This window comes from Salvia miltiorrhiza, chromosome 5 (assembly GCF_028751815.1).
Source record: "Salvia miltiorrhiza cultivar Shanhuang (shh) chromosome 5, IMPLAD_Smil_shh, whole genome shotgun sequence".
Classification (NCBI taxonomy): Eukaryota; Viridiplantae; Streptophyta; class Magnoliopsida; order Lamiales; family Lamiaceae; genus Salvia; species Salvia miltiorrhiza.
Window position 1 is genome coordinate 34,075,175 of NC_080391.1, and position 27,804 is coordinate 34,102,978.

A 27,804-nucleotide genomic window follows, 5' to 3' on the forward strand; every position below is an offset into this window, starting at 1 on the left:
AATTTGATAGTACATGTAACACCCCGTACTTTTCCCTATGTTGTGAGATAGTGTCTTAACACTATTGAGAGTACTGAGATGTCAGAGAGATTGACTGTCCTATTAAGAAAATAGGAATAATGAGTTTGACATAGAGTCGAGGAAGAAAGAGTGAGAACCTTGATGAAAAGAGTCGGTCAGAGAGACGTCTAGTTTGTTTGTGTTTGCCGACTGCTTTGACGTGATATTATGTGAAATTACGTGACTGATTGATTATGTGATTTTCGTTACTTGTGTCTTTATGAGCAAGTTATTATGATTTTTATTTGAGGACTTTAGCACTTGGAATTTTGATTAAGTTTCCAAAGCAAGTGTGGTTTATTTTTACCGAGAAATCGAATGATGACGGTTTATGGAAATTTTTCCAAGCATAATATTTTTTAAATTATTTTTCCTATGATGAGGAATATTATAATTGAGTGAGTGCACTAATATTAGTGCTATAATTATTTTATTTGGTCACATGAATAATTATGCTATGGTATTTTATTAATGAGTAATATTTCCATAATTATTAGGGATATTATTTAATCACCCTTCTCACACTATTATTTTATACTTTTGAGCATGTGCTTAATTATACAATTGCCAAGTGTATTGCTTGAGAGAGTGTAGAGATTAGAGAGAGAGACTAAGGCATTTAATGCCATATATTCTCAAAGATTAGCAAATCTTTCATAAGATTACCAAATCAATTCATATCTTCCAAAGCAATTCTCTCTCTCCTTCCACCCCCATTCGACACTCACTCTCTCTCCCTCATCTCTCACATTTCCTCCATTGTCAACCATTAACGAGACCTTCAAAGCTTCACAAAAGTATGCCAAACACATAAATCACCATCAAAACCTTACCTAAACACCTCCCATCTACTTGAATCCAAGGAGATCCTTGAAGATTGGCCTCAAAGCTAGAGAGAGAAAGTTTGATATGTGGTGTAAAGTTTGGGTAAGTGATCATGTAATCCATAGATCTAGCTTGAATGATGTTGTATGTGAGTATTTTTGAAAGATTGAAGCAAGAAAAATCACCCCTTCCTTTTCTCTCAATTTTCGAAAAAATGGGTCTTTACCCTTCAAAATTTTTTCTTTTTCTTTCCTTGATTTGGGGTGAAAAATGAGATCTATGTGGTGTTTGTTGATGATTGATGTGTGTTGTGAAAGTATATGCCTTGAGATGTGAAAGTTGAATGAGTTTAGTTTACCTAAAAATTGGGAATTGGTGAGTTGATGTGTTAAAAGATGAATTGATGATGAGAATGAGTCTATGTGATGTTTATGATGATGATTGATGGAGTATATGGAATATATGATGTCAATTGATGAATTTGAGGTGAGTTAGTTTAATAAAATTAGGGATATGTGTATCTATGCCCTAAATTGGAAATTGGTGGTTTATATGTGAGTTTAAATGGGTAAAATTGATAGATCTATGATTAGATTAAGGTTTCATGTGTGTTTATAAAATTTCAAAGAGTTTAGTTTAATAAAAATTAGGACTTTTTGCCTATGTGTTATTTAAGTGATTTTGGTTTATGATATATGTGATTGAGCATGAAATTAGTGTCTATTTATGTTTGATTAAGTCTTTTGTTGGCTAAGTAAAATTTTGGACTTAGTTTAGTTTGTATGATTAAAGGAAATCTATGTGTGTATAATGAGTTATATGATGTATGAGGTCATTTATGAATGATTGAGTAATTTTGAGCATGAAAATGAAAAGAGAATTGAATTGATGCGTTCGTTGAAACGTTTTCCTTGAGATTTGAGTTTATGATGTAAGAAAAGAGTCGAGATTGAGTATGATGAGTATTATGTTGTACTTGAATGTTTTTGAGTGCTATAAGTGTTTAAAATGAGCTTTGATGAGTTTCTTTGAAGGAATGTTGAGTTGAGCATGTTTGCTTGTGTGATTGAGTTCGAAGTCATTTTTTGTGATACACTGACCTATTGTTTTCGAGGAGTTTTTGTTACCCAAACACCATGAAAATTTTATGGTAAGTATATTTGAGAGTCTTGAGAACACCGGTAAAATTTCAAGCCATTACAACTTCTTTTGATATTTCTTTAAAATGCAAAATCCAAACTGCACATTACTACCGAGAATTTCAGAGAACAGGTGAAAGAGTCATTCATTTTAGTAGCTTACTGTGTGATCTAGCTTTCCAAAATTTTATGTTATTAACCTTATTGTGTTAGATAGATATGCACCAACAGTTTGATAACGTTTACTATTTTTCAAAAATCCAAGTTTTCGATTGCTCAAAACTGCCGAATATGGTAGATCGTGGTAAAAACGTCATATCTCTCAAACCACTTGGAGTTTTCGACTATACTTTTTTTTATATGAAACTAGACTAAAAGATCTTTCTTTTGGTATGAGTCTCAAGTCCAGGAGATATCGGAGTCAGAACAGATTAAATTTTGAAGTTGAATCAGTATAAAAACAGAGCATGTTTTAATGATGTTTGATTGTGATTCTTATGTGCCTTATGTGATTGTGTTGCCTATGTGTTTGAATGAGATTAGACGAGCCTTACATGAGAGATAAATCGAGACTTAGAACCATGATTTTCTTGAAACCTATCCATGAACTTAAGGATTTGAGATGAGTGGAGAGTTTATATAGAGTTGAGTAAGGAGATAGAATATGAGATAGAGCATGAGTTAAGGCTTTATGAGTATGGATTTTAAAAGGATTAAAATGTTTTAAACTAATTCCATTTTAATGGAGTTTAAAATGCTTATTTAAGTCATTTATAAATGAATAATGGAATTTCGTATTTATTTACATGGAAATGAAATGTATAGAATGTTATAAGATGGTGCATGATTATTATCTCTTATGTGAACATGTGAATTTCTAAATGATATTAAGTTTAAGGATGTTGAATTCTTTTATTTCGTTTGTTATGTGGTTTCGTGATATTATGTGGTTAGTCGATGTTATGTTGGTTTTTGATTGTTTTAATCGAAACGACTTATGGATGCTAGAACCCTAAAACACTAAAAGATACCCTAAGCACGTAGAATTAGACTTTGTCTTGTGACAATTTTCTTCACGAACTTACCGACTCTTCATCAATAAAGGTCCGAGCGACAGGAAGTGAAGCCGAAGAAGAAGCGACTCCACGCTAGCTTAAGAACGTTGAGGTGGGCATTACTTTTACTATACATATATAGAGATCCCCTGCGTGACGTAGGCCTCATATACGAATATATATGCATGGATGATTTTAACTGCTAATTTCAGTTTTATATTATGCTCAAATGATAAATGGCTCTTATGAAATGAAAATGGAATGTTTATGAAATGAAATGAAATGTTTATGAAATGATTGACTGCCAAAAATGTTTATGTTTTTATATGAATCCTATCTGTGTTGGTTCGCCAACTTTAAAGGAAATCCAATTGGGATCCTATGCTAGACAAATGTCGCTAGCTAGGGTTAACGTGTACACTCATGGAGACCGCGAGTCGCTTGCGACCGGTCTTGGCGTCCGTGGTAAGGAGGCCTCCTTCCCGGCGCATGACAGAAATGAACAGATATGGATCATATGAAGGAAAATGATCGGCTGATCGACTTTATGAAAATGAAACAAATGTTTTAGTAAGCGCAGGTCATTTAAGAAAACCCCTGTGTAGTACTGTTATGGCAGTTCAATTTATATATGTATGCATGTTGTATTTCGGCTATGCCACTGAGTATTTTTATACTCAGCCCTGCATGTATTTTCTAAATGTGCAGGTTGAGCAGCTGATGGAATGGAATGGTGTTGAGCGGGTGTTCCTTTGTCATTTCAAGAAATGTAACCTTGAGTATACATCTTCATATGTATATCTCACACGTTTTCCGCTGCAAAACACTTTGATTAGGATAACTCTATGTTATGAAGTTGTGACACGTGTTATTGGGTAACCCACCTTAATCAGTTCTCCTTTATGTGTATGTTTTATAAGTATCCAAATGATCATATATGATCCTAGCATTTTATCTATGAGTGACATTTCCATATACTTTAATGTTAAGTAATTGTCCATTTCCGTTCCCACTCATAAATTCTCATCCCAAGTCATAATCCCGGCTAAACCGTCATTAAGGGTAGCGGGCTGTGACACGTCTGCTGGCCATCCCAGCGGCCGAAGCTTTCCTAGCCCCATCGTCTGAGGTCAATCTCCAGCGATCGAGTCCTTTTCCCCCGCGCTCGAGCACAGGCTGGGCCTTCCTTTCTTCAATTGTCGCACTCAAGTTAAGAGAAGGACGAAACGTGTTTTATGGGAAGGAAACTATTTAAAGAGCTTGACTACTCTTTATGACCTATCACTTTCGTCCACGTTCTGGCACCTAAAACATTGTTTTTCTAGGGTTTCAGTTTCTTTGAGTTTTTCGAGTATTCTATTCTAGTTAAAATTCATTTCAGTCTTAGATTTCATTTCTCTTTGAAGTTGTAAGCAGTGACGCGTGGATTCCATTCTCTCAACGTTTATTGGTATTTCGTATTTTCCTTTTATTTGAATCTGATTGAAGTATGTCGCACTTTTCAATATGTTGTTTTCTTTATGTCATTCTAGATCAGTAGATTTGATTTGCAGTATTTTCAATCTAGAGCTTTTTATTCAGTAATTTATTTCAGTAGGTTGTTAATTATTTTTCTTTTAATTATTGCCTAGGGTTCATATTTATTTTCTGCATCGTACTTGTGTTTTGTTATTTCTGCTTTGTCATTTCTAGAATTAGATTTATTTTTAGTTATTTAATTAAGCACTTTAGGATAATAGCAATAACAAACAAAATCAATTAGAGTGTTTAGGTTTACTATTTTCTGTGTGTGACGTGATTGAATGCCCAGCTTAATCTTCCTAGAGAGACGACTTGGGTTAGCTTACTACACTGGGATGACCTCGTACGATTGCGAGTCAATTCAATAGGTGTTTTGAGTTGAATCAGTATTCAATGGGGTCATCTTTATTGTGCAAATACAACTTAGAGCATGGCAACACGGGATACTAGTCAACTCCCACGCTCTACATGTACATTCCCTATCAAGAAGACAAATTACATGCATGTCATCATACATGTGCACCACAAATCCCCCCCTCCGTCCCCTCCACAGTCGGCCTCACATCACAAAGCATGATTTTCTCTTGCAGCCTATTCAGTTTTTTCCTCACATTGGGACACAGTGGGTTAGACGAATGAACACATTTCTCCATGCTACTTGATACGTCGTAAATCCTAGTCATTATCATTGTTCTAATATCCTCTAGCATGTCAACTAACACCTTATCTCTACACTTGAGAATGTAAGAGTTGAAGGTTTCACTCACATTGTTGTCCACTACGTCAGTCTTTGTGAAGCTATTAACCAAAGCCTTGCAAAAAGCTTTCGGCCCTTTACCCTCAAAATCCAAGGCAACCTCTGTGCTTGTTTTTTTCAATTCATTTATTGCCCACTCGCCTTGCACGTTGCCTTCACAACATTCCAAAACAGTGCTTTATAGTTTGGGTCCTCAAAGTTCTTCTTCATATATATGCCTAGCACAGTTTCTATGCTCACTATTTGGGCAAGATAATGAATACCATTAATCAGCCCTGAAAATAATTTAATAAACTTCCAATTAGCACTAATACAAGCAAATGACAAACTAAATAATTTAGGAGCAATGCATTTAAATATACATTTTGCTTGTCGCATATGAATGTTCATCCTAGACCATCCCCAATATCTAAATCTTCGAAGAGTCTCTCAAAAAACCAAGTGCAGCTTGCTTCATTTTCTTTCTCTAAGACTGCCCATGCAATTAGATACATGCAGTTGTTACAATCCTTAGAAATCACAGCTAACAATGCCCCTCCTAGCACCGTCTTGAGAAGCATGCATCGAACCCAATGAATCTTTAGCAGCTAATAAGGAATCTTCTCCGTAAAGCCGAAAAACCAATGTGAAGTCTCTCAAATATAGGTCTATCAAACTTATCCAGATGTGTCTTCATTTCAAAACGCCCCTCCTTGTCTGTCTTCATCATCTCTAAGATATATGCTCTCAGCTTTGCGTAATGCTCATCAAATGTACCACGTATGGACTCTAATGCCATTTTCCCCCCCTATAGCATATCAAGGGCCTCACATTGATACCATATATTAGCCGCAAGTCCTTTACCGTCTCTTTAACTGTGATGTTGGCATTGGCCTTGATTTTTTCCATGAAGTGGTCATCCATGAATTTAGATGACACTTGGCGATTTATTTGAGTGCGTGTACAGGTATGTTCCCTACTTAGAGTCTTAATAATGCATGTCAGCTCTCCATGTATCTTCGAAGCATATAACCTCTAATTGCATCCCTCTGTACAAATAGCTTGCACTTTTCCACGTGCACTCTTTGTCCACCTAATGTTATACCCGTTAGCCACTACCCAATACCTGACAACATCTTTACATTCATTGGGATCTTTAAAGCGCATCCCAAGTTCTAACTTCAACTCAGTAAAAGGAATGTCAATTGAGTATAACTTGGTCTTGCTTTTTGTATTGCCATCACTGTCCGAACTTGGGCATGAAGTATTCGAATCAACATTTTCCTCATCAAGCACGATCTTCTCTACTACATCCTCAACTACAACTGATTTTCCTTTCTCTTTAGGTGCTTCAGCTACTATTTTCATCCAGTTCACTCCCTCATGTCTTCTCGCTTCAAGAAATTCCTCATCTTCATCAGAGAAGTCCATATCTTCCATCTCATCATCTGTTTCACCTTCATCTTCCAAAACTGTGATGTCTACTTCATACTCGGAATCTTCGCTCCCCTTTCCATCTTCAATTTCATCATCGTCAGCCTCCCCTTCTTCTACCATTTTTTCTTTACCCTTCTCTTTCTCAATTACTTCGTCTTTTGAGACATTACTTTGTCACACTCAACAAAAATTTTCAATAACTTTTCTTTATCATTCATAAATTTTATGGCAAGACTCACGAAATCTATGGAACCATCCTCAGGAACCACAAACAAAACCCCACCATTCTCCTTATTTCTTAATCCATATCTTTATATTTTCTTATACCCTAAATCAACACGCAACAACTTAGCCACAAATGCATCCTCCCATCAAATACATCATAGTCAAGAATATCAAGATAATCTTGCCCTACATAAGACTTATCATTATCCACAAAACAACCACCATGCCACATTCTGAAAAGAACAGAAAGAGACGCCATTTCTGTGTGGAAATGAAAAAAAAATACTTTATAAGAAATCATAAAATAAAAAATTTCTACAAAACCAACGATAAAATGAAAAATGCAAACCCCCATCCCAATTCACACGAGAACAGCTCCACAGCTCATCATTAATAACAGCAAACCCCCATCCCAATTGACACACCTTTCGCCCTTAGAACCCAACGAAAAAAAATTAAAAACGCAAGTTAGGGTTCGAAAATAATATACCGTCTGTGGGATCGACTTCGTACAAGGGTTCGAATATGGAATCGAGTTCACCAATTAAAAGTTGGGAAAGCTTCGTCTGAGCGGATCGATTGGGGGGATTTCTTTGAATTTCACCTTCTTCTTCGAATTTCTTCTTTTTTGTCGATGGGAGGAATCGGGGGGAGAGGTGAAAGTATGATTTGAGATTCTCTGCAAAAGTGACATTGCACCATTTAGATGCCCATGTGTATTATGTTGCTCATTTTTATTTAAGTATAATAAGGCTGACAATTCTAAGTAGATTAATAAGTAAAGGTAATCAAACTCCGGCGTTCCACGTCACTTCCTGGACGTCGAAATTTTTTTATGGGACACAATTAAAAAATGTCGATAGGTTGGATATCAATTTGATAATATCGGAATGTTAGGATATAACTGATAATTCGGCCAAACAATGAGACATAAAGAGATATTTACCCTTTATAAATTTGCAAAAATATCCCTGCTTGTTTTGAAAAATCCAAGGGGTCCAATGACCCACCTACCCACCCCTAGCTCCACCTCTGATTACATGTGCAGTCTACTTGATGAATCACGCTATGCTATACAAAGCATATTAGTGATCAATAATGTGCGTATATTAATCTAATAGTAGCATAGTTAATGTACGAAGTCTAAAATTTTAAGTTATCTGTACCATCATGCAATCATTAAATTTATTTATTAATGCACCTGATAAAAGAATGTTAGTGAAATTATATCATAATAAATTTAGAGTGGCTAGAAATTAAATTTCTTGCACCAGATAATTTTTGGAAGCATAGCACTCACGTCAAATAAAAGAAGAACTAAACTTGATAAGAAAAATTGCGGGGTGTGCATCATAAATGCTTGAATGTTTATAAATTATATAACTCAACAATAATAAATCTTATTTTGGAGTCTATAAATATTAGTATATTACATGAATCGAAAGTGACAAAAACTAGGGGTGAGCAAAAATCGAATCGCAACGCAAAACTGAACCAAACCGCACCATTTCGGTTTGGTGCGGTTTTGAATATGTTGGTGCGGTTTTCGGTTCGATTTCAAAAATTGAAAACCGAAAATTTTCTGTTCGGTTTCAATTTTCAGTTTTTGGTGCGGTTTTGAACCGAACCAATATATATATATATATATATATATATATATTATATTTATATTAGATAATATATATTAATTTAAATTATCTAAATTGTGTAAACCTAACCCTAGAATCTGAAAATTTCAAGCCTCCACCCTCTGCCGGTCACGAATCCTCCGCTCTAAGCCTCCACCATCTGGCCCTCTTGTCCCCTGACCTCTTGCTGTCCGCGTCCGGCCGTCGTTCGCCCGCCGTCCGTCTGCCGTGTGCGACAGGCGACAGGCGACAGCCCAGGTGCATCCGCGACAGGAAACTTTCCCCTTTCGTGACCCGTCCGCAATAGGCGATAGCTTAGCAGGCAAGCCCCCTTCCCGGCTTCCCCCATTCCAGCATCCCGACGTCCCACAGCTAACGCCAATCCCTGTATTGAACCGTAAGTTTTTCATTATTTGTAGATCTGAAATTAGGTTGAAATTAGGCTAATAATTACTGTTGTTAATGAAATTGCTGAAATTATATACTGAAATTGCTAATAATTGAATAAAATCATTATTTGTGCAGATTTAAGTTTCAGTTTTAGGCTGAGATTCCCGGCTTCAGTTTGATTTAGGCTGAAAAGTGGATCGGTTCGGTTCACCGAACTGAAATAGACGGTTTTATTGGTTCAGTTTTGGTTCGGTTTCACACCTCCCATCGGTGCGGTGCAGTTCTCATTTTCAGAATCGGTTCGATTTTCAGTTTTCAGGTTTTGGTGCGGTTTTGCACCGAACTGAACCGATGCTCACCCCTAACAAAAACTCCACAAATAATTTTAATAGAATTTATAAGTGACAAAAACTCATTTAGTCGACGTAAGATTTTTTTTTTGTACATTTATTTCGATTCTAGTGTCACAAAAATTATTATTACTGCCTTTAGTTTAATATAGCTACCAACCGTGCGGCGAGACGCCCGGATTTACCTGCTCATCATTATCATGCGCTACGACCCACAAAGGAGGGAGACCAATTCTCTCTTAAAATCCCCAAGGAATTGATTCGAAAAGAGATCGCTCAATTCTCTCATGCTTTAACTGGAAGACTGCTGCTAAAGAAGGGTGAAAAACCTAAGACTGCGATGATGATTAAAGACGAACTGCAAAAGTTATGGGGCATCAACGCTTCTTGCAAAATTATTCCCTTGGGAAAGGGATACTACACGTTGATTTTCAACAATGCTGAGGATAAGCTCCGCGCTAAAGCTTAAGTTATTTGGGAAGTTTCTGGTGGACACCTGCGTCTAAGAGAATGGGTGAAAAACTTTGACCCATTCAAAGAACACTCCTCGTTGGCAAACGTTTGGGTGAGGATACACTATTTGCCCATTGAATACTGGAATGTTGAAGTTCTCACAGGCATTGCTCGTTATGTGGGACACCCGTTAAGGGTTGATGGAACTTCAGCAAAAAGAGACTTTGGCCAATTCGCCAGAATTCTTATCGAAATAGATATGTCTAAACCTTTGCCTAATACTCTTCTTGTTGATGGAGATGACGTTGCTTTTCATGTGGAATTTACATATAAATATCTCCCTTTTTTTGTTCCAGATGCAAAACAACAGGACATACTCTCGAGAAATGTCGGAAAGGAAAACCCTTCATTGGGGAGGGATTGCGGAATGCTAGAAATCAGCCACAAAATACACAAGGGAAGGCCATGGACTTGAGTTAACAATGGCAACTTGTTCCCGAGAAGGAGCCGCTGGATCAAAGCGTTGATCATGTTGATTTGGACAAGGGAAGTGGCTTCGCGATTCATGAAACAAATCTGCATGAGAGAGATATTTCACGATCGGCTGAGAGCCTCCGAACGCCGACAAGGACTGATACTGTTAATGGTCTTGAAGTGCTGAAGAAAGTTAACGCTATGGAGATACATTGTCAGGACAAGGTGAGTCCTACAGCTGGGAGGAGTACAACGAGTGCCCTTGAGATTTCGAAGCTTAATTTGGGAAACAGATTTGAGGTTTTGACTAGCAGGGGAGAGCAGATAGATACGGAAGCTTATAAACAACCTGTTAATCTACCAGATCAAGAGATTGAAACTTCAGAGGATGAGGAAGAAGTTGATGCCGAGATAATTATGGAATCCGATGGAAAATTCAATGAGGAAGATATGGAGGTTCCAGGATTGATAAATGAGCGCAGGATTCTAGAAGCAACAGGTGCCGAGGCTGTGGCCATCGAGAATGCGATGAAGGCCCAGCGTCTGGAACAAATATTAGCTATCGCCAAAGCTCCTATGAAAATGGGGTCACCGCCCAAGAAAAGGGGCAGACCTTCAAAGCAAGCTCTAGCGGCCAAAGCTGCCAAGGTTGACGATAATAAAGTTGTTGAACTCAATACAGCGGCTCATGAGAGCATTAAGAATCATCTGCGGCACTCAACAGATACGGGGTATAAAGCGCGAGATTTCGTTATTTAGAACAGTTCGAGAGCTAGTATTGTGGCTATGGATAACGTTGCTAAGGAAAGCTGGGCTGCCGAAGTGGAAAGAAGCGAAGCTTCTTCCGCTCTCTCGCAACACTCTACATGAATGTTGTTGCATGGAACATCCGCGGGATGACGGATGAGTCCAAGCGTTTGCTTAAAGAACATTGCAGTTCTTTCTCTCCCATTATTTTAGGCTTGATCGAGCCTAAAACTGCTTTTCATAGAGTTCGACACTCTTTTTGGAATTCTTTAAACCTCATTCTGGTGCATCAAAACTGCCGGACTCCGCGTTGCTCTAACATCTGGGTTCTTTCTCATCCGTCCGTGATCTCCACGGTGATTTTCTCGTCTGATCAGATTGTGGTGGTTGACTATTGATTTATGCCTATTTGTTCTAATTTTGGGGGTTTACATGCGCATATTTTAAGTTAAATCTTCTGAAAACTGGTGCGTTTTATGGTTTGTTTTATGCTTTTCAGGAGATTTAGGTCTTATAGATGGAAGAGTGCGATTTTGGAGATTTTGGGGGTAAGAATGGTGTTTTTAGACACACTTTGTTATGCAGAGCTGAACTTCTCTATGAAGGCCCGTGCCATAGTAGAGAAGCCTGCTTCAGAGCAGAGGAGTGCGCTCCAGAAGTCGCCAGCGAAATCCGCTCAAGCCAGAGAAATGAGAAATGCCAGAGGAATCGAAGCGAGCGAGGAATCACCAGAGAAATCACTTCGCTACTGGGAACATAAGTGTCAGAGGAATCGCTATGCCAGAGGAATCAAACGCCAGAGAAATCACCATTCCGCTGGCGATAGCCAGAGCGGAAGCCATTCCGCTGGCGAGAACCCCGAATTCGGCCAGGGAGGAGATTATTTCCGGGGCGCGCGTCATAGCTGGAGAGTTGCCTTATTTTGCACGATTCTATTGCCTTTAGAGTTCTACCTTGCATGGCAACTTTCATGGTGATCCAGAAGGATTTGAAGTCTATAAATAGGGCCATACTTTTCATTGTAAAATATCAATCTCTTGCCCTAATTTTTGGAGTCTGCCGTGAAGAAGCATTCAGCGCTGCACTGCTCCGAAGCTTAGGAATTTACTTGCTTTCATAGTTTTTCATAGTTTTCAAATTCATTGCTTTAAGTTAGATTTCAATTCAGTTTTTAGTTTATTCTTGGATTGTGATTGCGTGACACAATTACACGTTCAAGGCATTTACGGTATTTCGTATTTAAATTCAATTTCTTTCGTTTAATCATGTTCATGTTTATGGTTTCGTTTTAATTATGCAATTTAAATTATGCACTTTAGTTTCACGTTTAGATTAGAAGTTTTTAAATTTACAAGTATTTAATTCCTTAAGTTAGGTTTAATTCGAGTTGTTTAAATGATTGCCTAGGTTAAGTTTAAGTTCAATTTACGTTTAAGTTTAAGTTACGTTTTTAAATCAAAACCTTTACTGCTTTATTTTATTGCTTTTTCTTACGATACTACTAAAAGCCCTTAAAGACTTTCCTTGAGAGATGACACTGGGTCAACTTACCATCGCTAGGATGTCCTTGTTCTATTGCAAGTCAATCTAGAGGTGTTTAGGTTGAGTCAACTGAAGTTGGAATTCTTTGCACTTTAGAATTGGGATTGTTCACGGCTCCAATGAACAGGTTCTTCGTCGTGATCTCTGGTCTGATATTCTTCGACTTCTCACTACTAACACTATTATCATTGGAGATTTCAATGCCATCAAAGGGGCTCACGAACGCATCAGCAATGTTATGCCTCACCGCGGTTCGTGCTGGGAATTCTATAATTTTATTAATGATTCTCATCTTATTTAATCCCCCACGGAGGGTTTGCGTTTTACCTGGTCGGGGCGCAGATTCTTGCCACGCCATGTGGAATCGATGCTGGATAGAGCTTTATTTTCCCAATATTTTGCTTCCTTATGGGACTCTATCGTCACTTCCATTCTCCCACGTCTTACTTCGGATCATTCTCCCTTGGTGCTGTAATGTAAAAACTCTTCTCCCCCGGCGAGACGTCAGTTTCGGTTTCTTAATATGTGGACGCTACATCCTTCCTTCATGGGCATGGTGCAGAATTCGTGGAGGGTTCCGATTGACTCCTTTTGTCCCATCGTTTGTATTATGCAAAAGCTTAAACGGCTTCGTGCTGATATTCGGGTTTGGAATAAGGATGTTTTTGGTAATGTTGATCGAGCTTTGGAGAATTGGCAGAAACATCTGTTAAACGTCCAGACTAGAATCTCGGAGTTGGGGTACAATGAAGCGTTATTTGAGGAAGAAGTTCAGATTCAAGCCGAAATCAACGTTGCTCTTTCCAGGAAAAGTAAACTTCTTCAGCAAAAAAGTAGAGTTTCTTGGCTTGTGGATGGAGATAGAAATATGGCGTTCTTTCATAGGCTTGCTAAGTTTAGAAAACGCAATGCCTCGATCACTAGACTGAATATTAACGGGGTCGATGAGTACAGCCCGAATGTTATTGAGCAGCATATCGTTAATCATTTTTCGACCCTTTTCTCTGATGATGGCAGCCCGGCAGCTGAACAGATTGAAATTGATGCCTTGATCCAACCAAGAGTTTCCGAGACTCAAAATAGGCTTCTTACTACTATTCCGGATGAGGGGGAAGTTGCTGCGGCGGTTTTTGACATGGATGCCAATAGCGCCCCGGGGCCTGATGGGTTTTCTGGCATGTTCTTCCAAAAATGCTGGCAGATTATTAAAGTTGATGTTATTCAAGCTGTTCAACGTTTCTTCAGTCATTCTTATCTGCCTAGTGGTTGCAATGCAAGCACTATGATTCTTATCCCAAAAAAGGAGAACGTTTCCGTGGTGGGGGACCTTCGGCCAATTGTTCTTTCGAATTTTTTCTTCAAAATCGTCTCAAAGATTTTGGCCTCCCGTCTTAGCTCGGTCGCAGCTTCGCATGTCTCGCCTAATCAATTTGGATTTATAAAAGGCAGAAATATCCATGATTGTATTATGCTAAGTTCTAAGGGATTTAATTGTATGGAGCGTACGAACAATGGCATCAACATGTCTTGTAAAGTCGACATCAGGAAAGCCTTTGATACCATTCGCTGGGAGTTCATCTTTCAAGTGCTTAGAGCTAATGGCTATCACGAGAATTTTATTAAATGGGTGGCGATTATTTTCAGTTCAGCAAGACTCTCTATTCTGTACAACGGCCATCTCACGGGCTATTTTCCTTGCTCTAGGGGTGTTCGACAAGGAGATCCTTTATCCCCTATTTTATTTGGGATTGCTGAAGATGTTTTGAGTTTCTTAATCAGCAGCTGTGTGGATTCGGGACATTTGAAGCCTATGAGTTTTAGTCGGTCGACTTTCTTTCCGACTCATCTTTTTTACGCAGATGATGTCATCTTATTCTGTCGTACAACTATTCATAATGCGAGGAAGATTCAGGAAATTTTTGAATACTATGAGGGCCTCTCGGGACAGAGCTGCAATCAAGAAAAGTCTAATCTTTTCTTCTCTCGTCGTGTCCCCACGGATAGGCGTCGTCAGATTCATTGCGCTATTGGGTTTTCTGTTGGTAACCTACCGATGACTTACTTGGGAGTTCCTATATTTGTTGGTCGTCCTCGAGCCGCTTATTTTATGACCATCTTTGATCGGATTGTTCAGAAGTTTGCTTGCTGGAAAGGAATTTAGCTGTCCATTGCTGGCCGTCTTTGTCTTGTTAAATCTGTGATTCAAAGCTCGATTGTCCACTCTATGATGATTTACAAGTGGCCCAAATCTCTTCTTCATTCTTTGGACAGGAAGTGCAGGAATTTTGTGTGGACCGGCTGTACTGATCAACGTCCAAGCTGCCCGGTCAGTTGGGGAAGAACGTGTTCTCCTTGGGAAGAGGGAGGACTGGGAGTTCGTTCTTTCACTTTAATGAACCAATCTTATCTGATGAAACTTGCCTGGAAGATGATCAAGGGGGCGGATTGGGCTTATCAAGTTATGCGAACCCGTTATCTCACGATCTTCGGGTATGCGAAAGCTAACATTGCCAACTCTTCCGTTTGGCTTGGTATAAAGGATGAAGTTAATCAACTGGTGGATGAATCTTATTCTTGTGCTGACCGAGGTGATTGCACTTATTTCTGGAAAGATGACTGGCTTGGCTATACGTTGATCGACAAATTGCATATCCCACATTACATGCATGATTTTCTGAATTTCTCGGTTAAAGATTACTTCTTTGACGGTGTCTGGCACTTCTCTGCTGCTTTTGTGAATCGTTTCCCTGAGGTTGTTGCTGATATTTTACGCCTTCCTATGAATAGAGACGCGAATGTCAGGTTTTGGAAGCATTCAATTTCTGGTGAGGTCTCTGCTAAACTAGCTTTTTCTAGTCGTTGCCATCGTTTCCCTGAGGTTAACTGGGGAAAATGGATTTGGGAGCCATATATTCCGATGCGACGTTCTATTCTTTGCTGGAGGGTGATTCATGGTAGGCTTCCCACGATGGATATTCTTATCAGACAAGGGTTGATAGCACCTAATGGTTGCTGTCTTTGCTTGAGCAGCGCAGAATCGATCTCGCATATTTTTTGGAACTGTCCAAAGGTGAATTTGATTTGGAGGGAATCCCTTGTTTGGTTTGATAAAGAGGATCTTATTGATTGCTTGGACATTCATTCCTTTCTGGTTTTGGCTTGGTCGACTAATTTCAGTTCTCAACTTCAGACTTTTTGGAAAGCTGGCGTTATTTCTTTGATTTGGAAAATTTGGGATATTCGAAATTCCAAGATTTTCGAGAATATCAACTTTGATGCTCAACGAGTGTTGGTTTTTGTTAAATCATTTTTTAAAGAGATTGAGACCAATTTCCACAACATTGGCTCCACTGACAGTACCTGGTTGGATTATCTGGTTACTAGGAAGCTTGGGATTACGCAAAGAGCTAAGCCGCCGCCTCGCATGATTGAGGTTCATTGGTGGCCTCCGACTAATCATTGGATGAAAGTTAACACGGATGGCTCGGCTCTGGGCGCGTCGGGTTTGATTGCTGCTGGAGGTGTTTTTCGGGATAATTGGGAGGTGGTTCGTGGCTGTTTTCATATCAAAGGTGGAGTGGGCTTTGCCTTTGAAGCGGAACTTCTGGCTGTCATTACAGCTATCAATCTGGCACATGATCGGAATTGGATGAACTTATGGATCGAGGCTGATTCTATGTATGTGGTGAGGCTCCTGGAAACTCGCTCTTCTGATGTACCTTGGCGTTTTATGAATTTTTGGAAGAACACGCTGAGGCTTTTACAAGATTTTCAGCTTATTATTACACATATATACCGGGAGGGAAATCAACCTGCTGACATCATGGCCAATAATGAACGTGCGGAAGGATGGTGGCCGTTTGCTATCGATGATATTAAATTGGCTGTGGCCAAAGACATGTCCACACACAGTTATGTGCGTACTTTTTTGGGATAGTTGTTGGTGTTTGGTGTTGGAAGCGAGTGGCAGATTGAGCAGGTTTCTTTCGTACTTGCTGTTCTGCCAGTGTGAGCCTCTACGGCACAGCTCGAGCTCGGTCGACTTTCTAGTGCGATGCTCGGAGCTGACTTCCAGCGCTGAGAAGGTCATTGAAGCGCTGCACAGACGGGCGCTCGACAGCCTGTTCCAGATTCAGATCTATCGTTGCGGCTCGGAGCTAATCTTCATCGGAGTGATGATTAAGGCAACTTGGAGCTGCGGTAATAACATGGTGTTTTGCTGGAAGTGGATCTACTCTGGTGGGAATTTCTATCGCATGTTGGCGGTTCTTCAGAGGAATGGGTTTTCTTTTTTAGCTGTGGGCAAAAGTTTGAATGGCTTTGATTCCTGGCGACGGCGCATCACCGGCCGAAATCTTGAGCTTTTCAGGGTTGTTTGTGGGGAACTAACGGCGACGGCGTATAACCGGCCGGATAGTTCCAACCGTTGTGGTTTTAGGTTTGGGTACTTTAGAAAGCTACAGGCGACGGCGTATAACCGCCCGTGTAGCTTTGCTTTTGTTGATTGGCATTGTGGCGACGGTGTCTCACCGGCCCTTTGCCTTATCTCTGTTTGGGTTTTACGTGAGCTACCGGCGACAGAGTCTCACCGGCCGTGTAGCTTTTATTTTGTTGTTTGGCATTTTGGCGACGGCGTCTCACCGGCCTTGTGCTTTTGCTTTGTTAGTTCGTTATGGAGGAGAGCCGGGATTGTTTGGGGACGAGGGTTAGGCCGGAGTTTCGGAAACTTTCCCTTCCGCTCTTCTCCTTTTTTGCTTTCTTTTTTAGACGGGTACTCTTTTTCCTTTTCTCGGTTTTTCCAACTGGGTTTTCCGTGAAAAGGTTTTAATGAGGCTCGACCCTTAGTCTGCTCTCTTGTGCTTTCAAGGGTTTTCTTAGGTTTTTTTTCTTTTTCTTTTTAATAAAATCGCATTTAATAATAAAGGGATAATAGCCGAAAAATACACGAACTATCACCAAATTTGCATATTGCACATCACCTTTAAAATTAGCTTCAGAATACATGAACTTTTGATTTAATTGTAAATTGCACACGGCGAGAACTCCGGCTATAAATAAAGTTGACCGGCGATGACGTGGACTATTATTTAATGTAGGTGGCAATACGCGTGACATTTTTAAGGATGTGGCAATACACGTGTCATAAAAATAGAAAACGATGTCGTTTTTATTCCTCTCATTCACGCCTTAAAAAATCGTCTCTTTCTCCTTCCTCAAAACTTCACAAGCACCGCCAGGCACCGACCAATGGAAGAACGACGAATTATCGCCGCGCCAAAGTTGCGGGAATCAAAAGAGGGAAACAGAGAGAGGGAATGAAAGGGAGGTGGTTGACTCAGAGAGAGAGAGATAACGACCGTGGTTTTGGATTTGAGGATTTTACAGAGGCGACGCCAATTGTGGGGGATGGAAGACCGACGACGTCGATTGCAGAGGCGGGTTCGATTGTGGGGGATGGAAGACCGACGATGTCGATTGTAGAGGCGGGTTCGATTGTGGAGGATGGAAGACCGACGACGTTGATTGCAGAGGCGGCGTCGATTGTGGGGGATGGAAGATCTAGGGCTCAATTCTGTACCAGTATTTTCAGGCTCATGCTTCAATTTCAGGTTGAATTTTTTGGCTGAATTTTCAAATCTATATGTAGAGATGGGAAATTGGGGGTTTTCTTGCATTTCTATTGCGAACTCTTGGATTCATATGGACGATCTGCTTCAAGATTATCATGAAATCCCATTTGGAGAAAAAGCTAAAATAGTGAAATCCAGCAATTGGTGTCATCATAGTCGACGGCCTAAGCAGAAAAAGCTTCTTCCGCCACGACTATATCGTCCACTACCGTCCACTGGCAGCAAAGTTTTTTCTTTTCTTTTTTTAAATTTAAAAGAGCTTACAAAATGACGTCATTTTACTACATCTCCGGTGTGTCCACGTCTGCAAAGTCCGGGAGCCACGTCAACACCGATCAAGGTAGTGGTAAACGCGTGTGCAATTTACAATTAAATCAAAAGTTCATGTATTCTGGAGCTAATTTTAAATGTGATGTGCAATATGCAAATTCGGTGAGTTCATGTATTTTTTGGCTATTAACCCTTTAATAAATTACATAAAAATTAAAGCTCATTTTTTTTATTCATTTATCTAAAGTTATGGGGAAAATGAACAAATCAACTTTTGATTTTTGTGTAATTTATAAAATTAATAACATCAATAAAAAATTTCGAGGTATTAATTAGAATCAACATAAAACTATTGAATAAAAAAATGATGTTAACATAGTATTCCTCTATATAAAATCACAAATTCTCCTGTCAGATCGCATGCATAGGTTAGAGGATCAGGGGGCTTGGAGAGCGGGTCTGAGCGCGGGTCGCGGATCTGGGTCAGATAATTCAAAGTAATTATTGTTGTGATGAAAATAATTATCGACATGAAGAAAAGTAATTAATGTTTTTGAAACATTATCATTCTTTATATCAATAATTACTTTTTTTTTTACAATATTAATTACTTGATCAAAATAAGTACACTGCCACGCTCTTCGCTCTGCGTTCGTTCCCTTCGCTGCTCTGTCAGCCATGATTGATTGAAAAATATGAATTATTGAAAGTAATTATTATTGTGATGAAAGTAATAATCGACACAAAGAAAAGTAATATTTTTGAAACATTATCTTTCTTTATATCAATAATTACTTTTTCTTATAACAATAATATATATATATATATATATATATATATATATATATATACATATATACATATATAGGGAGAGGTTCAAGAAAGAACCACTAAATAAAAGAATAACGGAGAACCATTTTCATCTATTCGATCATCAAGATCTACGGTGGATGCATCTTCTTGTTGGATGAATGCAGATCCTGGGTTCGAATCTTAAATGGAGCAATTTTTATTTTTATTTTTATGAGTGCATTAATTTTAACAGCGAATGCATTAATTTTTACAGCGGATGCATTAGATTTGATGGTTCTCACGTTCTTACAAATAATGTAATTTTCTCTAGAACCACACCCTATATATATATATAGGGTTGCACTCTATAGAAAATGACTCTTAGATTAAGAATAAGGAACTAATATGGTTCCTCAATTTCATTGAATCTAACGGTTCAGATTTTCTAATCAAAATCATTTAACTAATTAATATAAGTGCTGAAAATTAGTTGTAAATTCTTTTGGGTTATATTGGTCAATTGTAGTTCGTCGGATTTATGGAAAATCAAATCAAATCCCGTGATATTCTCATCTCCCTTCTTAATCCCAATGGTATGGGGTTTTCAACGAATTTGTATCATTCCTTTGTTCAGATTTGTTTTTTCAGTCATTTTGCTTTTCATCTTCTCCATTTTTGTTGTTTTTTATAAATAACAACTTGAAAACTTACAATATAAATCTCCATTAGGTTATAAGTTCATTAGAAATAACTAATAAGTTCATTCAAATTGTGAAATTCCAATGCACGAAAATGTTATGGAGATTGATAAGTTCAATAAGTTCATTAGAAATAACTAATAAGTTTATTCAAATTGTGAAATTCCAATGCACGAAAATGTTATGAATATGGACGGCCGGATTATTGAACTTAATTATTGAACTTATCAATCTCCATAACATTTTCGTGCATTGGAATTTCACAAGTTGAATGAACTTATTAGTTATTTCTAATGAACTTATAACCTAATGGAGATTTATACTGTAAGTTTTCAAGTTGTTATTTATAAAAAACAACAAAAATGGAGAAGATGAAAAGCAAAATGACTGAAAAAACAAATCTGAACAAAGGAATGATACAAATTCGTTGAAAACCCCATACCATTGGGATTAAGAAGGGAGATGAGAATATCACGGGATTTGATTTGATTTTCCATAAATCCGACGAACTACAATTGACCAATATAACCCAAACGAATTTACAACTAATTTTCAACACTTATATTAATTAGTTAAATGATTTTGATTAGAAAATCTGAACCGTTAGATTCAATGAAATTGAGGAACCATATTAGTTCCTTATTCTTAATCTAAGAGTCATTTTCTATAGAGTGCATATATATATATATATATATATATATATATATATATATATATATATATATTTATGGAGCTACGCGTTGAGCACATAGCGAACTATTCTTTTGCATTTTACTGAAGAATACATTGTACTCGTTACAATTCAAATAGCATACCTCATTTTTTTATAACAATAATTATTTTTAGGGCCCGCCTATAAAAACAACTCACAACCTCTCAACCCCGGTCCGACTCGTGTTTTCCCTATATATATATATGTATATATTTTTTATGGAGCTACGCGTTGAGCACATAGCGAACTATTCTTTTGCATTTTACTGAAGAATACCGTGTACTCGTTACAATTCAAATAGCATATCTCATTTTTTATAATAATAATTATTTTTATGGCCCGCCTATAAAAACCAGGGGCGGACACACATAGAGTCAAGGGAAGGCAATTGCCACCCCTTGATTTTTGATTTGAAATACCTATATTACCCCTAATTAATTATTTATTTATAAATATGTCTTAAATATTTGTGTTGGTATTTAAGATATGAAACATATATAATGGATTGATTGTTTGATATCCCAGATTTTAATCAAGATTAAAACTTGTCATGGGGTGGAGGTGAGATTTATTTTCTAAAGATGAACAACAAACTTAAGCCGGACCTTTACATTAAACGAGTCTTTCCTCTAATGTATCTATGCTACCAAACGCTTAGTTAACTCAAAATATGTAAGCAATATAAGCTTTATCCTACCTACCAAACATGTTGTGTTTCTAAATTTCTAATGATGCTATTATATATGAGTTTCAAATCACGACGTATCATCACGGTCAAATATAGATTGGATTTCATAAATAATTTATATATATATATATATATATATATATATATATTTAGTTTCAGTTGATATAATTTTTTTTGCCACCCCTTAATAGAAATTCTGCATCCGCCACTGATAAAAACAACTTACAACCTCTCAACCCCGGTCGGACTCGTGTTTTCCATATATACATTTGATATCAGTTTCGCATGAGACATTGTGTATATCATTAATTAATATGCGTTCAAGTTGTGGCACTATATATAGTTACGGATCCATTAGAAATATATTAGAAAATTAAATATTATCTACCGACTTTTAAATTCTTAATACGTCAATTGTGTACATAGGGACGCATGTTATCATGTTAAAAAGGTAAGCTCCGACATGTGTAGCACAACACTTCCTCCAAACAAAAGTTGAAAAATAATGTCTAAATAATGTTCAAAATGTTATATTACAAAAGTCTAATTAATCAATCTATCCTCACACAAACGATCTCACGACCCACAAACCGATCTTATGCTAACTTTCCAAAGAAATTGACTCCGATCTACTTGCGAATCAAGAATTAAAGAAAAAACACAAATAATAATGAATTTTTCCAAGAAGAAGCCAAGAAAAAGACCTTAACAAATTAGGATGTCACAAGAATTTGTTCCTAGCAATTCCCATATATTTTTCTTTTTCTTTTTTCTCTCTTTAATCCCCCTCATATTGTTCCATTTGTCATTTGTTTGGACAAATAAAACCCTACCCAAATCCAAGATCATATGCAACTGTCCACGTTTCTTTCTGACAATGGCTCCAATTAATCACCACCCAAATTAAAAAATAGAAATTAAAAAAAAATAAAAGAAGAAGCGAGGGGCCCCACTATTAGATTAGAAAGATAGAGACACACCATGTGATGGCATTCGCATGCTTCTCACTCCCAAAATTAATCTCTAGAATGTAATGCTCCATCAATTAATAGCATTATTCCTCCTCCGCCCGACCCCGCTTGCTGAACGGCGGAGAGGCCGCCGCCGGCGGTGGCGCGTCGTTGCTCTCCATATTCTTCTTCATGTTTTGCTCGTGGAAGACTTTTCTCAGCCGCTCTATCTCCTTCTTCAGTGCTTCTTGGTGGGCTATCCAATTTATAACAAACATTTTATTCAATATGAATCGGTTAAGGTAGTTTGAGAATGCTGTTAGAAAATTTATAATTGCACATTCAATGAAAAGTTAAAGAGGGTACGAATATATGAGAAGCAAAAAGTTGCATGTGATCTCGAACCAAGGAAATTATCTCCATTAGAATATTTTTGCAACTCAAAAAATTAATCATGTCACAACTTGAGCTCAGAAAAGAAAGAAAAAACGCATGCTACAACTTGCAAATAATAATAAATATATACACATGATAGCAGTAATTATATAAACATCGAGTCTACTAATTATTTTTACGTGACTTTTTTCTATTCCAAAAGAAGTATTATCTAATATTAGTACTTAATTATTAATTTAATAAAAAACACTAGTTATTGAAAATTGAAAATTGAAAAATGGTAGTAGAAGAGATGGTACCATCTTTGAATATTTTGTCTTGAGCCAACGCCGCTATCCGCTGCTTAATAGCACTGTTATCCACATTCAATAGAAGCCTTTGATGGTCCAAAAATGCTACTCTGGGCGACAATGCCGATACCTCCGTCTTTAAATTTCAACATCGTTTTTACCGATTAATTAGCACGAATAAATAAGCAACTAATCACTAACAATTTTATTTAATTAACTATTAATTTTAACGTACCTGCAATGTTGTAACACTCCTTTCAAGCTCAGAAATGTACTGTAACTTTCTCACTCTTGACCTCTGAGCGGACTGCCTATTTGCCAAGATTCTGCACTAGTTTGATGTTAAAAAAAATGATCAAATTATCACATAGTTATTAACGTAATCAGCTACTATTAATATCTATTTATTTATTCAAGGTATCATGGACAAATTTTGCATGGATCTTGCCTAAACTACATGAAATTCAATAAATGACAAAAATAAATTTAATTACAAGAATATGACCTCTTGATCCGCTTGGGATCTCCGGGAGCGTTGTCGGAAGATTTCGTCTGAGGCGGGGGCGGTTGACCGGAGCTGTCGACCTCTCCCGGTTCAGGCTTGGGGTGGAGGCGGTGGAGCTCGGCGGCGGTCCTCTTGTCATCGTCGTCGCTGTTCTGATCGGAGGGCGTGGAGGAGGGATTGGACGACGATCCGAGGGCGATGAGGTCGTCGGAGAACATGCTGCGCAGCTGCTCGTCGTCGAGCCGATCGAACCCGTGGTTGTGCGCGTCCTCCACGAAGGCGATCGGGTCGCTCACGGTGCGGCGGTGGGCGCCGCGCCGCGTCGCCGAGAAGTCGAGGAACTCGTCCATCCACGAGTTGCCCGCCGGCATCATCTGCAGTGGGAACGACGGCCAGTTGTGCGCCGCCATGCTGATGGGGGCCTTGGGGGGCAATTGCTCCATGCACTTCAACTGATAACTGATCAAAAATCTAACTTCGATTTCTAAAATATTTTGCCAGAATTGTACATAGATGTGTAATAACTGACAACCGAAAACAACTTAATTATACCGAGCCCAGCAAAATGCTGCCTGGTTGATGATGTCGAGAAAATTAAGGTGTCAGATGGGGCTATGTGTGTATATATAGAATTAGGCCTAGCATGACAAGGTATATGCATAAGCTATTTTTTTTTCTTTTTTTATTTTGTTATTTTAAGAATATATTAAGTGTCTACTTATAATGTCAATTGTAATAAGGGAAACCCTCGAGTGTTTTAACTTGTTTTCTCGGACATGTATTTATCGACCAATTATAGATGTGAATAATTTTAAAATAGAAAATGGAAACATATGTCTTAAAACGAAGAAATCCTAGTCCGTTGGATAACTGTTTGTAATAAAGAATTTGGAGGGAAGAGGGGGGTGGGGTGGGGGGTGTCACATGGGAGTAGGACAGCTAGCAACAGCTGGGGATTTGAGAAAGGGGTAATCTAAATCACAAATCCAACGGTTTCAGTGGAAAGTATAGGTAGTTTAATAACCGGGGAATCAGCCCACCACGTGCCGATGTGACATTTTTAGCCCTTTATCTTCTTTTGCACCGGTTTCCAATTTACTCCCTCCATGAAAAAGAGTCTCATTTGGGGTTCGACTCGGATTTTAAGAAAGTTGTTAAAGTAGGTGTAAGTGAGATAAATGTATACTCCCTCCGTCCCGCTATTCAAGTCTCATTTCTTTTCGGCACGGAGATTAAGGAGAAGCAAATTAGATGATTTAAGAGTGTGGTCCACATGATTTAGTTTGTGTTTAAGGAATAACTAATTATTTCTAATTTATTATTATTAAAAGACTTAAATTTTTTAATTTATTTTCATATAATCTGTAATTTTATTTATATTAATTTTATGCTTGTTTAATGAAATTTTTACCAACCCAAATTAAAAATTAATGGGCATAAGTTGACAAAAATCTGTAAAACTTGCAAGTACACAAAAGCAGAATTCCAATCTGCAAAACTTGCAATCTGCAAGTAACACCACACGAACACCAATCGAACTTGCAAAAACTTGCAAGAACACCAATCGAACTCCAATCTACAATCACACGAACAAAAATCTGCAATTATGAATCAACAAAAATCTGAACTCCAATCTGAAAAACTTGCAAGAACACCACACGAACAAAAATCTGCAATCAACAATTCCAATCTACAATTCCAATGTGAAAAACTTGCAAGAACAAAAATCTGCAATCAACAATTCCAATCTACAGATTTCGAACCAATCGAACTCAAACAAATCAAATAGATTTCGAACCGATCGAACTCAAACAAAATTGGAGAAAATTTCATGAACAGAGAGTGAAAATTTCAGGAACAGATCTGGATCACCTTCTCACTCAAGCCGCCGCCGCTCGCACTCCGCCGCCGCTTCTGATGGTCGAGGCGCAGAGAGAGAGAGAAAGAGAGAGAGAGAGAGCCGAGACTCAGGTGAAGGTGGAGGAGAAGGCTTCCTCCGGCGACGAGCAGACGACGGCGGTGGAGACTCAGGCGCAGAGAGCAGCGACTAGGGTTTGAGATTAGGCGAGCGGAGGAGGCTGTGGTGAGGCGGCGAGGGCCGAGGGGTGGTCGCGGGTTGCGCGGAGTGGGCAGCGGCAGTGGCCAGTGGGCACCGAGCGGAGTCACTGCGCGAGTCTGGGCGTCTGGGCAGAGAAGGGGCCGTCCGGCGCTGGGCGGTGGTTCGGTCCGGCACGGCGGGGCGGCGGGTCGGCGTGACAGTGAGTGGGTGGGTGCGGCGGGGCTAGGGTTGAATGCTTCTTGTGCGTAAAATTGTAATGTGTTTTTGAATGGGCTGTTAATTAAGGGTTTATTAGTTGAACAATTAGTGAGTTAAGCATCCCCTTATTATTTCCTTTTTAGGAAACGGGACATTATCGGTGGGACAACCCAAAAAGGAAAATGGGACTTGAATAGCGGGACGGAGGGAGTAATTTGTAGCGGTATTATTATTACAAAAAAGTAGAATAAAAGTACATTTTTAGTTAAAAAGTGGAATAAAAGTACAATTTATAGTTAAATGTAAGAGAAAATGTATGATGTGATGATTCAAAAAGTTAAATAGAACTCTTTCATGGACAAAAAAAATGGGATAAGTAGGACTCTTTTTCATGGACGGAGGGAGTAATATTTTCTACTCAATATACCGATTAATTATATTTTATGACTCCATTTTTAGATCGAGTTGTAATAATTATTCATCTTTTAAATATATATACTCCCTTCTTCCCAAATAACTTTCTCTAAGAAAGGAGTATAGATTTTATGATAAAATTATTGAGTATATAAAATATAATAAAAAATTATTATAATTTATATTGAAAGTGATGAAAATATGAAAAATAAGAATATATGGGGTGTTATTAGTGGTAGGGTAGTGTCCTAAAATGAGTAGAAAGTTATCTGGAGGGTTGTCATAAAATGAAAGATATGAAGTCATTTTGGGGACGAAGTGAGTATATAAAACATTATGTGTAAACAAAATTTTATTTAGATAATCAATTATTATAAATGTTAAAAAAAATTAGATGATTAGATACTAAAATTCTCTAATGATGATTGATGTGATGTCATTTGGAGTGCAACTTATTTTTTTTTTTAGATAAAAAGGAAAATATCATTACTAAAGAGCTTAAAAGTTCAACATGATTGGGAGACCCACATCAGAAAACATAGCAACACGATTACAAAGCGCAAACTTAGCTAAATGATCTGCCAACTCATTCCCTTTGCACGACGTCCAACTGAAAGCATGGTGGCGCAACAATGAAACCGCATAGTAGATATCTTCCAGCGTCTTGCCCAAATATGAGAGATCGCATCCACGTTTCTTCAGAAGCCAAAAAAGAACTTGACAATCCATTTTCGATATCACGTCTTGCACCCCTCGTTCGCGATAAAGGTAGAGGCCTTCTAAGACAGTGATCGCTTCCGCTTCAATCGGTGAGAAAACCCCTGGGATGAAGCCATACCTGCTGCCAAGAAGAGCACCTACATCATCTTCCAATAAAACCCCAAACCGCATTCCTGAACTCGGGTCAATTGCAACATCTCTCCGGAGTTTAACTTGGTTGCGGCGACTGCACTCCATACCAATCGGTGTAGCTTGGCAGGCATCTCACAGACTCGTTTGGTCCAGAAAACACATTGCGCGATAATAAGACAATCAACATGAGATATCACTTTCCTTTGGAAGAGAAGCATATTTTGAGAATACCATAAAGTCCATGCAATGTTGGCAAAAATGTTATGATGCTCCTTAAGAGGAATCTGCCGGATAACTTCAAACCATTCGGCTATACTTCGCACCTCATCTTGGCTATTTTTGGAAAGTCGGAGGAGTGAAACTTCCCAAATAAAATAGGCCCACTTGCAATTCATAAGCACATGTTCTGTATTCTTAAATGCTTCTCCGCATTTACGGCATATCGGATCCACGTCAATAGATCGTCGTCTTTGAGCAGTCGGCAGCGCACCTGATAAACACTTTCACAAAAAAAGTTTCACTTTTGGCATAACATCCAAACCCCAAACCCATTCCTACAGAGACACATTATTAGCCGAAGAGGATGCTTCATTTCTTCTCTGAATCTGTTCTGCCAAGTAGTAACCGGACTTCACTGTGTACATGTTATTCTTTCCATGCGGCCAGAAAATCTTATCATGAGAGGTAAGATCCAAGGCAAGGCTCGTCAAAATCTCCTATACCTCATTCGACTGAACCAGTTATGCCACTTTACCGAGATCCCACGCA

General features: G+C 38.4%; 2 protein-coding genes, 1 long non-coding RNA gene and 2 other non-coding genes across 5 annotated transcripts; 4 read left to right on the top strand and 1 right to left on the bottom strand.

Moving 5' to 3' along the window:
* The first annotated feature begins 639 nt into the window (after nt 1-639).
* On the top strand, nt 640-4,031 carry LOC130986930 (uncharacterized). Its single transcript, XR_009089494.1, has 3 exons — nt 640-987; nt 3,129-3,191; nt 3,788-4,031. It is a non-coding gene; the product is annotated as an uncharacterized LOC130986930 (long non-coding RNA).
* A 5,845-nt stretch (nt 4,032-9,876) lies between these two features.
* On the top strand, nt 9,877-11,052 carry LOC131025830 (uncharacterized). Its single transcript, XM_057955616.1, has 3 exons — nt 9,877-9,880; nt 9,984-10,207; nt 10,324-11,052. The coding sequence occupies exons 1-3, from the start codon at nt 9,877-9,879 to the stop codon at nt 11,050-11,052; spliced, it is 957 nt and encodes a 318-aa protein (XP_057811599.1).
* A 9,650-nt stretch (nt 11,053-20,702) lies between these two features.
* LOC130987278 (U5 spliceosomal RNA) lies at nt 20,703-20,821 on the top strand. Its single transcript, XR_009089668.1, has one exon. It is a non-coding gene; the product is annotated as a U5 spliceosomal RNA (small nuclear RNA).
* An 84-nt stretch (nt 20,822-20,905) lies between these two features.
* On the top strand, nt 20,906-21,023 carry LOC130987273 (U5 spliceosomal RNA). The gene has a single exon (XR_009089663.1). It is a non-coding gene; the product is annotated as a U5 spliceosomal RNA (small nuclear RNA).
* Nucleotides 21,024-21,867: 844 nt separating this feature from the next.
* Nucleotides 21,868-24,368, bottom strand: LOC130986937 (basic leucine zipper 61-like). Its single transcript, XM_057910496.1, has 4 exons — nt 23,514-24,368; nt 23,244-23,334; nt 23,018-23,144; nt 21,868-22,578 (listed from the first exon to the last, which is right to left on the bottom strand). Exons 1-4 carry the CDS (start codon nt 23,954-23,956, stop codon nt 22,427-22,429), a joined length of 813 nt encoding a protein of 270 aa, XP_057766479.1. The 5' UTR covers nt 23,957-24,368; the 3' UTR covers nt 21,868-22,426.
* Between the last annotated feature and the right edge of the window lie 3,436 nt (nt 24,369-27,804).

Bases quoted from the DNA above. Each gene is read 5' to 3' on its own strand.
- LOC131025830 (XM_057955616.1), top strand. The intron at 10,208-10,323 runs GTCGGAAAGGAA...GTTCCCGAGAAG, and splicing joins AGGACATACTCTCGAGAAAT to GAGCCGCTGGATCAAAGCGT.
- LOC130986937 (XM_057910496.1), bottom strand. From the start codon at position 23,956: ATGGAGCAATTGCCCCCCAAGGCCCCCATCAGCATGGCGGCGCACAAC. The intron at 23,335-23,513 runs GTCATATTCTTG...AAACTAGTGCAG, and splicing joins GATCCCAAGCGGATCAAGAG to AATCTTGGCAAATAGGCAGT. The intron at 23,145-23,243 runs GTACGTTAAAAT...TGAAATTTAAAG, and splicing joins GGAGTGTTACAACATTGCAG to ACGGAGGTATCGGCATTGTC.